The 18,018-nt window shown below is 44.0% G+C and overlaps 1 protein-coding gene across 1 annotated transcript; it reads left to right on the plus strand.

The window, feature by feature from the left end:
* The first annotated feature begins 11,448 nt into the window (after nt 1-11,448).
* LOC144130337 (antimicrobial peptide microplusin-like) lies at nt 11,449-15,778 on the plus strand. The gene is made up of 5 exons (XM_077664268.1): nt 11,449-11,607; nt 13,043-13,104; nt 14,151-14,240; nt 14,919-14,945; nt 15,596-15,778. Exons 1-5 carry the CDS (start codon nt 11,529-11,531, stop codon nt 15,656-15,658), a joined length of 321 nt encoding a protein of 106 aa, XP_077520394.1. The 5' UTR covers nt 11,449-11,528; the 3' UTR covers nt 15,659-15,778.
* The last annotated feature ends 2,240 nt before the right edge of the window (nt 15,779-18,018 follow it).

The following is an 18,018-nucleotide window of genomic DNA, read 5'->3' on the forward strand; positions in this document are numbered from 1 at the left end:
CGCAGCGCGTCATAGTATGCGAGTTACAATGCAGGATAAAGTTATTTGTCAAGAATGCATTTATATAGATTGATTTGCAGTGTAGCAGCCATGTCACGAAATGCGCTGGCTTCGCGCCTTGGAGAAGAACACCTTCAATTTTAATAATAATAATAATAATTGGTTTTTGGGGAAAGGAAATGGCGCAGTATCTGTCTCATATATCGTTGGACACCTGAACCGCGCCGTAAGGGAAGGGATAAAGGAGGGAGTGAAAGAAGAAAGGAAGAAGAGGTGCCGTAGTGGAGGGCTCCGGAATAATTTCGACCACCTGGGGATCTTTAACGTGCACTGACATCGCACAGCACACGGGCGCCTTAGCGTTTTTCCTCCATAAAAACGCAGCCGCCGCGGTCGGGTTCGAACCCGGGAACTCCGGATCAGTAGTCGAGCACCCTAACCACTGAGCCACCGCGGCGGGTCCTTAAATTTTGAAAACGTCGTTTTTCACCCATCACGACCGTTATTCGCAGACATGCCCGTGGACCGGCATCTGTGAGGGCCGAGGTTTCCATTAAATTCAGTCTGCATCAACGTTTTGCATGTTCATGTACTATAAACAATGAATGAAACGTAAACAAGAAAACCAAGGTGGCAACACAAAAACACCAACATATCAACTCCTGAAGAGGAACTAATTAATACTCCTGAAGAAGAGTCTTCGCGCCTTCGAAGTTAAAATAACTTCGTTAGTATTGAGCTTCCCCAGTCTAAGAGCTGGTTATTTTGCTGTCCCTGGCTCACTTGCCTTGTTAGCGTTTCGTTTCTTGTTGATAGTACATCAAACCGGTATAGGTTGTGTATTAATACTAATAAGTTTCTTAAGTTCAAAAATGGCTTGCGTAAAAACACCCGGCAGGAGCGGTAGTATAATGAGCAAACACTGTCTTTGAGTAGCTTTTTGTCACCTTCATTCGAACTTCTGTTCAGCTCTGGAACGTTATAGGATCCAAGCGAAATAGTCTAATCTTTTTTACTGAAGTATAGCCTAGGTTTTCGACTCGAAAAATTGAGAATGAACAATGAGACGTTTGCAAACTGCAACCCTTGTGCGCTGTCCACCGCAAGAAACTCTTTGTGGTTCGAACGCTGCAGCAAGCGGCCGCCGGAGAAAGAGAAAGAGAGAGAAAAATAACTGATTCTTCATAATTATCGCAGCTTGAGGTCCTGCTTAAGTCCTTCTTCTAATGCAGCGGGTGTTCCCATCATCCCACGGCGCTACTTGCATCTGCTGCCCGCTTGGCATGTTGGACCAGGCGTTGGAAGAGCACTTCGGTTCACTCCACGCTACTATTTACAATCGAAAAGAGTGAAGAATTTAGGCAGAAGAGATTCTGATCAGGCAAAATCCCGACCGGTGTGGGCAGTGTTTGTAAATTTAAAAGCAACCTTGGCAGTTTCTTACCATCTGGTGGCACTGAAAGGAAGCTGCAGCTGGCGCCTACTAATCAATGACCGAAATTCTGAAAGCTGCTTACTTTTTACAACGGTACTTGATAAGCCGGTAATTTTGTTCTTGCTATTTTCATTTTAAATTGACGAACCACTCCTACACTCTGTATGCTTCAATAATTCCTCTCCTGAGCTACAAGGGTCAGCTATGGCCTCCACGTCAGGGCCACCAAATTCGGAATCAGGGTATACTATGTTCAGTGCTAGAAGCGAAGTTTCAAACTCAATTTTTTTTGGAAGTATAACTAAGCGAAGCAGATTCTGATGCGGCAGAAGCTTATATTCTTTCTCATATCATGAATATCAAATTATATTGCGTAATTCACTCCTGATCCCTATTGACGTAAGATAATTTAAAATAAAAAGTGGCTTCTACAGAAGCTTTCCCTCAATGCCTACAGCAGGTAAGAAATCGCAGGTTTAGAAGTGCATGTGATATTTATGTGTACAAATACACCGTAACACAATATCATTTGCTTATACGTTGCTTCGTACTAGTGCAAAGAAGGTTCCATACCTAACATGTCGTCGTCCCTAGGGTCGTCGTTGCAGTCTGTTTCGGATTTAACAACTACGTTATACTCGCTTTCGGAGGCAGATTAGCTGTCTTCAGTATCGGCACTGTCCGAAGTTCTGCAAGAAAAACCTGGTTTCGGAGAAACATCGCCGCCATTGGTATTATTAAAGCTTGCTGCCACTTTTAAGGAAGCATTGTTTAGCTAGGTTCGCTTCATCACTGTTTGCTCGATCAGTTTCGATCACTGGTCCTCATGCGGCATCAGTTAAAATCGGCTAATATTTCTGGGAATTAGAGAAGTGAGATGGACTCCTTTAAACTTAATGCGCGCCTCTCATGTCGCTTGATAGATAACCCATGACGTGATCAACCAGTCGGTGTTATCCGCTGCGAGGGTTTTGGCTAGAATAAGGGCGCACTTCTGAGGACTCCAAATCTGCGAAAAGAAGCATGACACCTTCTCTCAGCTTCACGTGCCCGCAGATCTCTGTCATCAAGTATTCGTTGCTGTCGCTTCCGCCAGCGGAGGGCGTTTTCCTGTCTGCCACAGTAGCGAATCACTGAGTGACCGCACGCTCACAAGACACGCAGCACGTGCGACGACTATGGCTGAAATCCTGATTTCCTGCGGAATCATAAACTGCGAAATGAATACAAAAATGACTTCCCGCGTTAAAAGCGTTTATGGGTCAAACTGAATTGGAGTGTAAGTTAAGTTTACAGTCGTAAATTTAATTGAGGAAGTTGAGCTGTCTCATTCAGGAGGGTCAACAGTTCCATCGCCATATGTCGTGAGCTCATGCAGAGTTCATAACTTGCACGCAGCCGTGGCAGCACTGTGCGTTTACACATGTTAAAACGGTGCCACCTTTCTAAAGTATAATGGAAATGAAAATAGAAAAGGCTACTGTTCTTATTCGATATTTCTTTTGAATCTTTCTCTTTACTTCTTTTTCATAGCACTAATAACCGGCGACGCCTAACCACACCGCGGCTTCGATGGCTATGCCAGAACTGGTCGTGAGCCGGTCACTAGCACGGTTACACTACGTTTATTGCGTTCTTAGGGCAGTTAGGCTTCTGTATACATGAGAAACTGGACGCCATAGCACGGTTTTTCAGACATAACACGCGAAGCACGTAAGATGTGATGTCATCAGCGCTTAAAGCTGTAGCATGTCAGCCATTTTGGGCACGTGAACTGATTTGAGTCTTGAAAGAAAAGAAGTTGTCTTCTTGTGGTACTTGTAGTTGTGGACAAGCATATATAGCAGAAAAAAAAAGATTGAGTCGCAATTTTCTGCAGCCGGCCGCACCAAACACACTGAAGCGCTGTAGGCATATTTCAGTAAGGCATGCTGAGCGTTACTACTGCGTCGAGATGTTCACTGTCCAGTAAAAATATGATCAGTATGAAGATGTATAAAATCCCATCCAATACAAACTGAGTTTAAGCATTCGAAGCTTCGGCGCAGCGATTTTACAAGTGAATATTATTTTTCACTTTAAGCTGCGGTGTTGATAAATGAAAAATATAATGAAATCTCAAAAATAACTCATAAGAAAGTAGAAAAAAACTTTTATTATTGCACTTTGTAACACGTGTGATCTAAAGTGCACGTGTACAAAAAAGCGTTTGTAATACTCTCAATCTCATCACAAATTTCTGACTTTCCTTATTGCCTTTGGTAAAAAACGATACATATAACTCACAGGGGGAAGTTTTTTACCAACAGGCTTTCTTTTTCTTCGATATCTTGCGGAAGTCATTAGAATGTAGCTGCATATCGCAGACTCAGATTCTCCTCCAACAGCTCCGATAACAAGGTCCCTTACAGTTCGGACCTTACATGCAGCCAGTAAACTGATACGAAGCATCACAGACGTACTCTCCTTTCCACAATTTCAGCCAATTTCAATTTTTTTGCGCTGAGTTCCGTTCCGAAGTGAACAATTTGTAAAATTCTAGTGCATTTCCTCGTCTACATTCAGATCGATGTATTTTATTTCGGACTTGCAATTAAATATGTTCGTACACTACCGTTAGCAACCAGCATTGCTTACGGGCTGTCTTATATCTCAGCAATGAATGACCGTCATGCCATGTTTAGAAATAACATTTATTCCCTGATAAGAGTAAGACATCTAATGTGGGAACACCCTGTGCTGCCAAGGAAAAAATTAGCGACATCTTTCCCTTCTGTTGTTTATGCATGCTTGTTCGACTGCTGCACATAATCCCGACATAAATTAGTTAAATGAAAGCGTGTAGCAGGATACGCAAAAGTAAAGAATCGTATGAAGCGTATGGACGGCGGTTACACAAAGCGGAATTGAAAAGATGAAACTCCGATATAAACAGAAACTTTTGTTTGTGCGTTTCACTTGTCATAACAAACACAGAACATGCATTAAAACTGCGTATTAATAATAACGATGGTATAACTTTTCTTTATATTTGTAAAAAAAAAAACAGGGCAGGCTTTTATTTCTATCTGCTAAGTGCTACTTCGGAGCGAAGTTATATTATGCGGGTTCAGCTCAGCTGAATTTGACTAGTGCGGTAAAATGAGAAGAACATCAAGACACAGGAAAAAAAATAAAATGAAACCGGCGCTTGAAACTCACAGCTGACGAGAAGCAAATTTTCCACTCATCAGCTTTCTGCTGCGGCGCTACTAAGAAGAAAACAAGTAACATGCAAAACGAGTAGCAGCCAGCACAGTATGCAAGAAGAAAATAAAACATCTTGAAAGAGGAGAAGCGAATTTCTTGCGCGCGGGTGAAATACGAGGGGACTGCGGAATAAGCAAATATGGACCCATTCCTTCGGAGCCTTTCGTTAAAAACACCCTCTTGAAGATTTGATAATGAAGAAAATGTGAAAAAAAAAACATTGACACAAGCAAACTAAACCGTCCAGAATATCAGTTCTGCCAGCCCGGTCGTCCAGAAAGAAAAAAATGCGTTTTATTTTTATTTTTCCCTTTGTTGAGAAGTGAGGTAGTTACAGAACGCTATGTTGGCTCTTAAAATGACGTGATTTGTCGAACTGGAAAACAAGGAGCATGTTTTTCGTCAAATCGTCATTTATTGTGGTAGGTAAGGCAGCTTGTAGGTTCTTGCGTAGATTCACCAGGCTTTTTGAAGAAAGCTCTCAGCGCCGCGCTAAAGCAAAAAAAAAAAAAACAAAACTCTTAGGTGACCCTCAGTGGATGGTATGAATATGTTAGCATTTTCTGATGCTTCTGGTGTTGCTGTAGCTCCACCTCAAGGGTACAACGCTATAGCTTAAACCGGTTAATGCCCATATATGCAGAATTGGTCCTTCACTACTTTACGTTCCCAGATCGTTAGTAGTCCTGGTGCACCACTTCTGGAGTAGTGGTGCAGCGTTTAAGCATTGCAGCGCTGCCCGGTTGGTGGCTGTTCCAAACACATCCACCTGTGAGGCATATGAGACTCAAGTTGCGCTTCTCGAGCAACGTCTCGCGTGCAGTCATTAATTTGACTGCCTCTCGCAACAGTGACGGCCTGCTCTCGAATTTGGGGGGCATGTTGGCATCTGCCATGGTGGGCAGGTTGTGATGACGTCACAAGATTCGCACGATGGCGTGCGTGACGGCGGTCGCTCTCTCTCCGCTTGCACAGATCGTTCTAATGCTAACGCAAAAATGAAAAGGAAAAACATTCACAGCAATGACCAATGGCAGATGTTCTACGTACATGAATATGTGTACATATAGCGAGGGCTCTTAAAGGCAGCTTTAATACGCAGCAAAAAAAGTGGGAATAGCGACGAAGTGTTCGACGTCGACTCGCTTGCACGCGCATTAATCACATCTGGTCTCAACGATAAGCCGGACAAAAACCTGCGTGCTGAAGCTGTCAACTTAGGTGTGGGGCATACATAATAAAAGGAAACTAGGGCACTGTCTGTGTCTGGCGCCTTGAGACTGCTCAGTATTACGTCAATGTTCAGGACACCGCGCGAAGGATGGTTATGTGTCTGCCTCGAATTTGGACCCATCACTCGTCTCAGAGCGGCCTAAATAAATGAAATAACGACTCCGGTCGTTGCATCAAACATTTTTGGACACCTTCAGAAAGAAAACTATCAAACCTCGTATACAAGACGCAATGCCTCCAAAGTATTACGCGATTAATATGTGCTCAAATCTAAACAAATATTGTGTGTAACTATCTCTTTCAAGGTATGCAAGTTTGCAAACAAAAAAGATGTTAAAATTAACATAGCTGCTGTTTTCGTAGCTGGGACATGTCTCCGGTGAGTGCGTATATTCATTTTCTTGGTTTGCAAACATGAGCCCTTTAAAGAGCCTGAATTGTGCTGGTTTGTGAACATGACGACTTTTTATGAGAGTAATGGATAAGAAAACGCATAACTGAGGTGCTGGTTGGTCACGATGAGAACACACAAAGCCCTGCTAAATTTTGCGTAATAATTATCAGAAAAGGTGGGAATTTATTCTTGAAAAAAAAAAGGGCAGGCATAAAAAGTCAGCTGTGTATGTTGTTCACTCTTTAGGCGAGTCATAACCCAGCAGCACAGGAAATTGGCACAATATTCAAAAGCATGGTTTTACTTGGGTACTTTATTGAACCGGTTTTTGCAAATATATTTCTAATATTAGGCCGATTATCGGTGCTACTTGGGAAATAGTTAGCCTCAGTTATACTTGCTGGTAGCGCAGGACACGGAGACTGATATGAAAACTTTGTAACTTCTTTTAGAAGCCTTGTTTTCATCGAGAAATCTACGTGAATGTAACCATATTTCTGGAGGAACTATGCAAAAAGTGGCTTAAACTTTAACGAGAAGTTTCACCAAAGTTAGGCGCGTGAAAGCTTGCAAGTATTATTATGTTTATAGCTCTACGCGAAGTTTTAAAACCAGCCTGTTACTATATAGCGCGAGTGGTATATACGTTGGAAACCGATGAATCCCTGGGCACTCGGGGATTGACGGCAATGAGCTGGCTAACCAGATCGGCCGCGAAACTCTTATCCGGGCACTGTTGATCCCCTGGCCAAGGCCCTCGGAGGGCGGGTCGAAAGTGTCCCTTCGCGCCCCCGTCAAAGGTAATTACGACGCTATTCGCCTCGACCGAAAAATCTACCCCGACCTTCACCCTAGTCTTTCTGCGCGGGAGGCTCACATCCTTCGACAGATACAACTCAACACACTTGTCACGGCCTCATCTGTAAAAATTCCGTGGATATCCCTCATGTTCCAACTGCCCTGCCCCTTACGCCAACGTTTCCCTCTGTTTATCTTCTGCACGGTTTCTCTGCAATCGGGTTTCTTTCCCACCCCCTTACCCCACTGTCGGGACCTGGCTGGACTGGCTTGGAGCTGAAGGTGCAAAGGAACAGCGCCTGCTCATGCAGTAGGCCATCGACGTCTTAGGCGCCTAAGTGTTGTTCCTAAACAAAGTCTCGTACTTGTACTGCTGCTGCTGCTACTACTACTACTGCTGCTGCTGCTACTACTACTACTACTACTACTACTACTACTACTACTACTACTACTACTAATATTACTACTACTACTACTCCTAATACTACTACTACTACTACTACTACTACTACTACTACTACTACTACTACTACTATTACTACGAACATAAATAAAAATCCTGCATGCTGGCCAACATTCCACCGATGTGAGGGGACGATGATGAAAATTTAACGAGGCAAGGAAAGCTTGGCCAAAGACTGCCATGACACAAGGTCTACGCAAGGTACGGGCAAAGACAGCTTTCACGAGCATACCACTTCTGAGGAGCCGAGCACCAAGCCAGGGGAAAGCATGCATGCCCTTTGGAAAATCGATGCGTATACCCGGTGGTGGCAGTGAGGATCGGATCCGGCACCTCCCGGATACGAGGCGAATGATCAAAGCACTATAGGCTACCTCTACGGCTATCGCCATTGCAAAAGTGTGGTTTCTAATTCGGCAGCATTCTTTCGCGACGTTATTTTTTTTAGCCTGATGTTTGGAACCTTAGAGAACATTCGTACTGATGAGCTGAGGCTGGGCAACAACGCAGTGCTACTTCTAGCAGAGAAAATTGTTAGCGCTTTTGAATAAGGGCACGCTCTAAATAAGAGATCGCTTAGTTGGTTCTTAAATCTTTTGCTCGGGCGGCGAAGGCCGAAATCTTGTTGGTGCTTTCTTGGCTTGTTTGCAACGGCTCGGAGTGGACAGCGTGCTAGTGTGTGCAGCTCCCTCGCTATGGCAGAGGGAATACCTTCGCATGAGCCGCAGCCACAGCCTAAATTCGGCGTGCTCCTGAGCGGGAAAAGAAGCGTCGATAACGAGAAAATCCAGCCGTACTTGAAGCGGATCGTGAAGCTGCTAGGCTTTTGCGGTGAAGCCGAACATTGTCTCCAAAAGAACGCAGCTTACGTTATGTTATGTAAGAGGGAAGCGTTCGGCCTAACTATTCCTTTGGGTGTGCCGGAATGTGTATTTACGGACCATACACCGTGCATACGCCAGCAAAAGAAGCTAGAAGTGCGATCACGTGAATTAATTTTCACTGGAAAGGTCATCGGAACGGACCTAAAAGACAACACACAGCCAAGCGAAATGATAAATAATTTGCGTGCTGGTAGTGGTTGGTTAAAACAAATAAGTGAAGAAATAATTCATTTCGAGCGCGGTGCCTAATCGGCGATGTTGGCTCCAAAGCTTTTCAGATCTGCACACAATGGGTAACGTAGCCCCACAGCACACGATTAATGATTCCTTTGCTGCTAATTTGCTGCTGATATAAAAAAACAGGAACAAATGTTCAACCTAGGCAAGGTTTTAGAACTACTGCCTAGACTAAGCGCTAATCGGTTGCTCCACGCAACCATTCTTTTTCTTTTTGTATTAATAAAAAAACCCAGCTGACCAGCCTAATGCCTTACGTACCCAGTTTGCTTTCCACGATCCCGTCATAAGTTCTTATATCATCATACACAGGCGCCCATAAAAATTCCGGCAAAGTACACATGAGTCTAGAAACGGCAACACGACAGGAGGTTGATCATGGGCTGATAATGGGCACACCAACGTGCTCTACTCTCTGAACAGAGACTTTTTTCAACGCCGTGGTTCTGCATGGCGATCCCTCATGCGGCTTGTCCAGCTCTAAACAGTTCCTTCAGCACCAAAAGGTCACCCCTAATCTTAAAGCCTTTCACTACAGGCAGAAATCTGATATTGAAAGGCGAGATCACAAAGCCCTTCTTAAGAGTCCGCTGAAGAGTATCCCAGAGAAATACAGCATCACAACACAACACAAAGCATTTATCAACGGTCTCTGGTTGCTCGCACAAGGGACAATGCATCGACTATGGTCAGAGTCCTCTTTTGGTTAAAAAAGAAGGTTTTTGGGGCAGATTGAATGTGTGTACGCTAAGATGCTTTGATACGCTGCCGTCCGGAAAGACTAGATAAGGCTGTCGGTGCATGACTGCAGCAAGTAAAGACTCGATCATAACCTTTCTTATCTGCCTGTTTGATGGGCTGAACGAGTATTATAAGAAAAAGCGATCATTGAAGAAATCGAATGCACCAGAAATCACCCTGCGATAACCTTGCTAAGCTTCTTCGCGGCCATGTCTAGTCGATGTAAACGGACAAAGCGTATGGCAGCTCAGTCGCCTATTAAGCATGGCTACCAGAAAGGGAAAGTTTGTTTGTCGTTTGGAAAAAGAGAAACGGCGAAACAAGTTGGAGAACAAACAAGTATACAAGGCCAGCTCCACCAGACTAGAGGTAGAAACAAGTTATCTCGACTCGTAGGCTCCCATTTAAAGCCCCACAAAGGGTCGATAAAGTTCTATGCAGCACTTATATTTCCCTTCTCGCGCAATGCAGCGCTTATTGCAATGCACTGATGTTGGAAATTTGTTTCCGTAAAGAAATAGAGATCACGCTACCCAACGAAACGTCTGCCTGTCGCTTCACAGGCAAAATTTATCATTCCGAGTAGGACTCACTGTTGTTCTCTGATGCAAGAGAACTCCGAGGTAAATTATTGTCTCCCAAATCCAGCTTATGCTAAAAAATTTGTTTGGTTTCGTACCACATCCACTTAACCAATGCTTATTAAAGTCTTATAAAAGTAAAATGCCACGAGAACACTCTTTTTTCGAGGACACTGTTTTCATCTGTACAGAAATGTGCAACGTGATCAGTATAGGATACAATTTTTATTTCGGACTCATGAAGCAAGACGCAAAATAGCTGTATTTCTGAGGAAAATAGGACATAAGGCCTCGATATACAGAAAAACGAATAACACAGGTGATTGCGACAGCCCTGTCGGACAAACTATGTTAGTGAAATAAGAATGGCATGTTCTTTGTTTACTATAAACCTTGTAATAAGCTCTTTATGTCATTGAGTGGCTACTGTTGCATTGCCACTGCTTTATGAGCCTAAGCAATACATCCCTTACGTTAGCACGGTCCTAGACTACAAACAAAAAATCATGACGCACTTGGTACATGGAGGCAGTGGAAACAAGCAATTTTAATTTTGCCGTTACCTTTTCTAACAAAAAATTCTACTTCCCGTGTTTCGCTCGAATTTCAACCGGCTTAATGAACGCACCCTCGAATTATTAGAGTTATTTGTAGAATAAGAAAAGCGTTAACTATGCGAGTCAATGCCTTAGATTTTTTGCCTCTTACTAAAAGACTTCGTTTCGAAGGACGCGAAAAGGATGAAAACATGCCCATGTGCTGTGCAGTGCCAGAGCATGTTGAAGAACCCCAGTTGGTCGAAATTAATTCAATGCCCACCGCTACGGCGTGCATCGTAGCGCTGCAGCTTCGGTAGATTAAACCCTCCGTGCTTATGGGCGCCGCTTGGAGCATCTACCGCTGATGTCAGTGCGATTTAACAAAACGGTGTGCGCCCGGGCTAAAACCGAAACAGCAGCTAAGGAAAAAAGAGGAGATGGGACGGACAAAGTCGTACGTTTCCGGCGTACGACTGTCCCATCCTCGCCTCTTGCAACCTCCGGTGGCCACATCGCCATCGCCTTGCACGTCGTCGCGGAACCTTTTCGCCCCTTCCACAACTGTGCGGCTGACATCAGGCGCGCGAGACGCGATAAAGCAAGCGAGCACGATGCCATAGGCGATAGGCGTTGCATCGCTTCGCGCAACGGCCGAAATCCTCCCACCGGGGACACCCTCCCAACGTGTGGCGCGAGGAACGCTGAGTAAGCGCGAGGCTCTCGTGGCAGCGCGTACAGGAAACATGCGCGTGGCGTTGCAACAGAGCAGCCAACCAGAAGCCTCTCCACCAGCAAATTGCCTTGCCTCTGCACTTTTGCTTTTTCTTTTCGCACATCGCATGTATCGGCTACTTTTTTTAAGGCAACAGGCGTGGAGAGCGGGTATATAACTGAGCCGGTGGACGCTGTCTGCCAGCATACATCCGAGCAGTCTTGCTAGAGCGGTGAAGGCACAACTTCAGCGACCCCTCATCATGAACGCTTTCTTCGTCTCCTGCCTGCTCGTGGCCGCCTTTGTGGCTGCTGCTTCGGCACACCACCTGGAGCTCTGCAGTAAGTTCGGGTGCGACAGCTATAGAAAAGGGGTTCACGAGATTATGCATCTGCGAATCGCTTCGGATATGGTGTTTGTGAATGACCATTGTTATTATGATGATAACCATTATCACTTAAATTCTAATTAGATTCATATTTGAAACAATAGAGCAGCCTTTCACACAAGTACTTTTCATCCTTTAATCGTTTGGTACGCATGGATGCATATTACATCACATTTCTTCCAAAATTATCAGTTTGAGTCTGTTTTACTTGGCGGAACACTCTGAGCTTCCAAGTGTTCGGTATCGTGCTTTAAGTTTTCGCTTTGTATGAATTTTGTGCGAATTTTACTAAACGTGTATATGTTGGCACTGTAACTCAACAACATGAGTGTAGTTTGGTCGGTTTATCGCGGAATTAATCTGAAAATTCACTGTTATACTCGTAGTGTCACATAGTAATAAATGGAGCCACTTTCTCACAGTATGTAGCTTTCAGCTCAAAGGTTCCAGGCCACGGGGTTAACCTCTGTATCCTCTTGATGAGCTGCGAACAACCCGGCACCGAAAATTGGCTCTAAAGTCAACAAGATATATTGCTCGATCATCATTGTGCATGTGCGCTCGATTTTAAAGCCTAAATCTTGGCTCGAATTTCTTCTTTAGCAATGTGACTTGCCATATAAAGTGTCTCTTCTAGATGTAGTTCAAAAAACGAGACAAAGACGACCCAGAACTGGGCGGGACGGGCGCTAGGTTTCAACTAGAGCCAACTAGCCCAAACTTAACTTTTGATGCGTCATGAAGTGACTTTATGCAGTGCTCAAAAACTTCGCTGGAAGTTTTAGCTGCGAAATCTTAGCTTTCTAGCTTTAGGTACCGAGTAAGCGGTCTGCCTTGTCTAATTCATGGTCTCTTTTTTTTCTTTGAGGCTCTTTTTTTTCGGCGGAGATGAGGCGACGAAAGCGCGACCACTCTCGCGTTCACCGCTCCTTCCGCTATGTAGTTTTCTGCATATATTTGGATGGCTACAAATACAACAGGAGAAGCCAAATAAAATGAGCCTGCGTTATTTTATCTATCCGGCCAGCTTCATATTTCATCGTACATTCGAGCGCTATACTCTTACTCGAATAAGTGACTAAACATTCACTACGCAGTAGCGTAAAATGCGGTGACACGATTTTTCTTTGCTATGAGTACTGCCACGTTAAAGTGCACTTTTTTCTCCCACTATATAACAACTGCTAGACTTACAGTGCAACAGTTTCCCCGCTGCGGGTATAACTGTCAACTTTTGAGTCCTAAAGGACTTTCGCGGCGTGCCTTTCCTTCAGTGTTCGATTGCTTCTAGGCCATTTTCCTGATCGAGGCAGGAAGAGATGTGCATTCCGAGCAGTCGCCAGCCAACGATTATTAATGTGTTTTGATTCCACCGTTTTCTTCCGCAGAGAAGAATGACCAGGTGCTGGCAGAGGAACTGGAATGCATTGCTAACCATATCCCACCATCGGTGAGTTTAGAGCTCTTGTTTTAGAACTCGTTAGGCTTTCCCGGTTTGAACTCTTACATTTTAATGATCTCTTCACGTAGGCAACGATGACTTGCTTGTCAGGATGATAAACTATCGCATGTTTAGCTCTTCGACAGGCGTTGAAGAACGCATAGGCTTGTCGGAAAATCTTGGTACATGACAGTGGCGCCTGAAATGTCCATGTAAATCATTTGCAACCATTTTTGTCTCCTTCTCTAAATGTGTTGTTTGTCCGAATTTTCGGAGTAGTTCCCCAAATTTCCCCATCCACTAATACTGAGAAATTATCGCTATAACATCACGTTCAAATTGTACTAGTAATAGCTAACGTAATATTTTGAGAAATTTCTGCAGCTGTGATATCCAGCGACACACTATGGACGAGGTTTTCTTTGAGTGATGTTAGTCATGATGGAGGTTTCTCGAACTAGCACACGAGCATGTTTTCCTTTCAGCGAATAATGAGGGCATAATTTGCAAGAAAATATGGTGGTATGAGATTAGGAAATTTGTTAAGATAAATTAGCCCCAACTGCCCTAGGACGGCGCTCATTTTACATCAAGAGGAGAGGCCTTTGCATTGCAGTCCAGTGTACATAGCTCATGATGATGATGCAGAATAAAAAATTTAGAGCCCTATCGCCAAGCTTTGGTAAGATCACATTGCAGCTATGATAATTTGAGGGAGGACGTACCTGATCTCACTTCATGTTCAATTTGCGGCAGTCCATCGGCAGAATCGATCGGAAAAACGCTAAGGCGCCCGTGTGCTGTTCGATGTCAGTGCACGTTAAAGATCCCCAGATGGTCGAAATTATTCCGGAGCCCTCCACTACGGCACCTCATCCTTCCTTTCTGCTTTCACTCCCTGCTTTATCCCTTCCCTTACGGCGCGGTTCAGGTGTCCAACGATATATGAGACAGATACTGCGCCATTTCCTTTCCCAGAAAAACGAATTATATTTTATATTTTTTATTAAGGCAAAGCGTTTCGTTGCAACTTGTCGTCTGTTTTGTTTCTCCAGACCAACACTGCCTTTGACAACGCGGTGCAAAGGTTGGGCTGCACCGACCGGTCTTGTGCCATGCGTAAGATGTGCGCAGGTGGAGACCTGGTAAGTGCCGGAGAAGGTGTTTTTATTTCTGGTTTCCTTTCGCGAGCAACGCCATCGCTTCATGCACTCGTGCTCGCCGGCACAATCGTTAAATTTAGAACGTGCGAAATAGAAGACATCGCGAATTTTACTATTATGTAGCGAAAATTGACGTTACTGCAAACTGCAAGACAGTGCCGCCTAAGTATTCATTATACCTTATGAAGCGTGTAACTGGAAGTTGTGCAATGCAACGACGCATTGTTAGATTAGTACGCTGTGGAGTAAATTGTAGAAATGAATTTGTAAAATACTCCTGCTTTTGTTTCAGGGATAATTATCATAAATCAGTAGAGCTACGGGCAATGAGCACGGCTGCTTGTAATGACAACCCATGTCTACGTCCCTTTCCGCCTCTCCTCTTAAACTCGAAGTTTAATGACATGGGGCTAAGTTTGTGATGGTTTTGCACCACGCGGCACTTTACAGGTTCACAGACTAGTATGGTGCTCTTTTTTTTCTGGAAAAGTTTAGATATTTATTGCTGTAGTTCAACAAGCCACGATTCCTGAAGGCTGTGCACAAGTATGAGTCAAAAGCTGGCGAAGATAGAAAAAAACAACAACAAAAAAGCGGAGAGAATTTGGAGCAATGCAAGTTAAAACTGATGTTTTTCCTTTCTTTTTCTTCATAAAACAGGAGAGAGCCATGTCCGAGTACTTCACCGTAAGTATGCGTCTGCGCAATTTTTCTCTCGTAATTTGCAACAGGGTGAAGGCATTTTCGCTTAAGCTATCACCGTTGTCCATGATTCCTGCAGTTTAGGTCTTTGTTTGTCAGATCTGTCCAGCAAAGCTCCCTTACTAGAGCCACGTTCGTAGGGCAGAATTATGAGACTCGAAAAGTGCGTGGAAGCCTTCATTATACACTGCCAGCGAACAAGTAAAACAGGGCTGAGTCGATATGTTGCCTGGCTTAAAAATTGGTACTTCATAAAACTTGGAACCACAAAAGACAGGTGGTTTAGCTTCTTGAGTAACTGAAGCAAAAGAAATAAAATTTGATGCCATTCTAAAGACCAAAAAGAAAAAAATTAGGAACTAGCATTAGGCGCTTGACTATCTCTATGCTTATTTGCCCTTTTTTCTTCGACAGTTAGGAACATATAAAAAAGTGTTTGCATGTCAAAAACGGCCACTTGGCGGAACTGCAGAGATACGGTGGAACGAATCTAGTGCTTCCAGTCTCGTAAGAGATGATTTGTGGATGTCTCTGCCGCGCACTTAACGAGAAGTAAAGTTGTAGCCAGACCCATGCACTATGCGGTAATGAAATATGATTTTCGGCGATTTTGCTTACGTATTTTCTTTTTGCAGGCCGCACAGATCAAACATGTCCATGACGCTGCTACAGTTTGCGATCCCGATGTCACCCATTAAGAAGAAGATATGTCCACTTATGACCTTCCTTCTGTGATCTGTCAGTATATTTTGCTTTGCACCTGCGCAACGACGCCCGCCTTGATACCCGCGAGAGGCAATAAACCTTTCGCACGTTTACTGAATTGCCTTTGAGTCTACCTTAGCCGGGGTCTAGTTTCGTACAGAGCATAACTCTGCGAACCTCCGGCTTATCCTCTTATGCCCGTGTCTTTGAAACTACACGGCTTATGCAACTGTTTGGGCTGCAAAACTGAAGCTTCCATGGTGCCTCAGCTTGTCCAGCTAAGCGATGTACATGAACGCCACAACAGGAAGGAGTGTGCATTGCGGTTGATCAATAGTTCCTGCAATAGTTACAGAATTAAGCCAGTGGTGCACGTAGAAATTATTATGCGGAAATTAAACTAACATTCAACAGTCTCGGAAAGGAACTGCAGTTTGCGCTTGGTAGCGAGGCACTGGATGTGGTAAGGGAATACGTATACTTAGGGCAGGTAGCGACGACAAATTCGGACCATGAAAGTGGAATAACTAAGAGAATAAGAATGGTGTGGAGCTTGTTTAGCAGGCATTCATAGATCAAGAATAACAATTTACCAATATCTCTCAAGTGGAAAGTATACTACAGCTGTAGACTACCGGTGCTCACCTACGGGGCAGAAGCATGGAGGGCAACGAAAAGGGTTCAACACGAGATGAGGACAACGCAGTGAGCTAAGGAAAGGAAAATGATAAGTGTGACGTTAAGAGACCGGAAGCGGGCAGAGTAGGCCAGGGAATAAACAGGGGTTATTGAAAATTTACTCGAAATAAAGAGAGAGATATGTTATTATTAATTTATTTATATATTTATTTATTGATGCCTCAAATGCCCCTGTTGGGGTATTACATGAGGGGTGTGTCGTTGAGGTATATGGTTGATTTTTTCAATAAACGCCTTGAAGCGAGCTGCAGTAGTGTGGTGAACTGCGTCAGCAGGAAGGCGATTCCATTCCTTGGCTGTCTGGGGAAAGAAAGCGTTAAGATGCGAAGTAGTATGATCGGATGGCGCGTAAAGGGCTTTGTCGTGATTTATGCGGTCAGAAACGCTATGAGCTGGTGTGATAACTTAGCTTCCTAGTGGCGAGTGATACAATATACGACATTTTGTCACTTATTTATTTGGGCTGGCCATGTAATGTGAAGGCAAGATAAGCGATGGTCCCTAAGGGCAACAGAGTGGATTCCAAAAGAAGGCAAGCGTAGCAGGGGGTTTGATAAAGTTTGCTGGGCGGGTAATATTAAGAAGTTTGCGGCGATAAGGGGGCCGCTGTTGGCACATGGAATGGTTAATTCGAGAGACATGAGAGATGCCTTTGTTCTACAGTGGGCTTATTCAGGCTATGTAAACAACGCGCTGTTCCGCCATAGTGTGAACAGTGCAGGATTAGAGTTTTTAAAGTGTACAAAATCTGCTGCGGATCCACAGGCATGTGGGTTTCATTTCGGCGGTTTGAAAGGTTTCTTGTGACTCAACTAAACCATCAACTTAGTACAAGGCTCGGGGTTAAAGCTGAAATGTAGCATGTTATTTTCAGGTGCACACGAACATCCTGCACTGCTGGATGAAATTTTGCAGGACGATATACAAAATAGAAAAATGCTAGCACGTATTCGTATGCAGCCAATAGCCTTACTTACCGTACAAGCACGGGAAATCAGTAACATGCCTAGATTCAAATTACGGATGACGACTGCTGTAAGTTGTCAAAGCTTCTGCAGTTGTATTGGAGTACAGAGCGGGAAAGGGAACGTAGCATGCACGGAATTTCCCCGAGTTAAGATACAGCATGAAGAGCGCGCAACACAAGCTGTTGTGGAGCTCTAAACGGCCTAGACAGGGGGTACAAAAATGGCTTTGAACGAAAGGTAGACAAGTCAGCCGGCGAGTGAATAAACATTATTTGGCAAAGGGCACTTTCACTCTAGGATGTTGCTTGTTTTTTAAGGATTCTCTGTATTCGTTTCTGCGAGGCAATAAAAAAAATAAAGCGTAGATTTTACAAGGCACATCATTGAGCCCAGAAGCTCGTCCTCCGCGACTGAAGTTGTAGGTGCTATAAGGTACACATCTATAGAGGAGGCTTGAATTTTCTAACTGGGCTATGGCCAGTTTAAGAACCTCAGGGTGAGCTGTTTATAATTTAGGAACAGAGATTACGAAAGACACAAAATTTGGCAGTTATCTCATGACCCTAAGTCAAAACATCCATAAACGTGCAGCCCTTTTTCGTGGTTTGATATGAAGCCCATACAAGCGTTGCATGGCACTAATAGTGTCATTACACATGATAGGGTACTGAAAGACTAAATAAGGA

Source organism: Amblyomma americanum, chromosome 4 (genome assembly GCF_052857255.1).
Source record: "Amblyomma americanum isolate KBUSLIRL-KWMA chromosome 4, ASM5285725v1, whole genome shotgun sequence".
In the NCBI taxonomy this organism is placed as follows: Eukaryota; Metazoa; Arthropoda; class Arachnida; order Ixodida; family Ixodidae; genus Amblyomma; species Amblyomma americanum.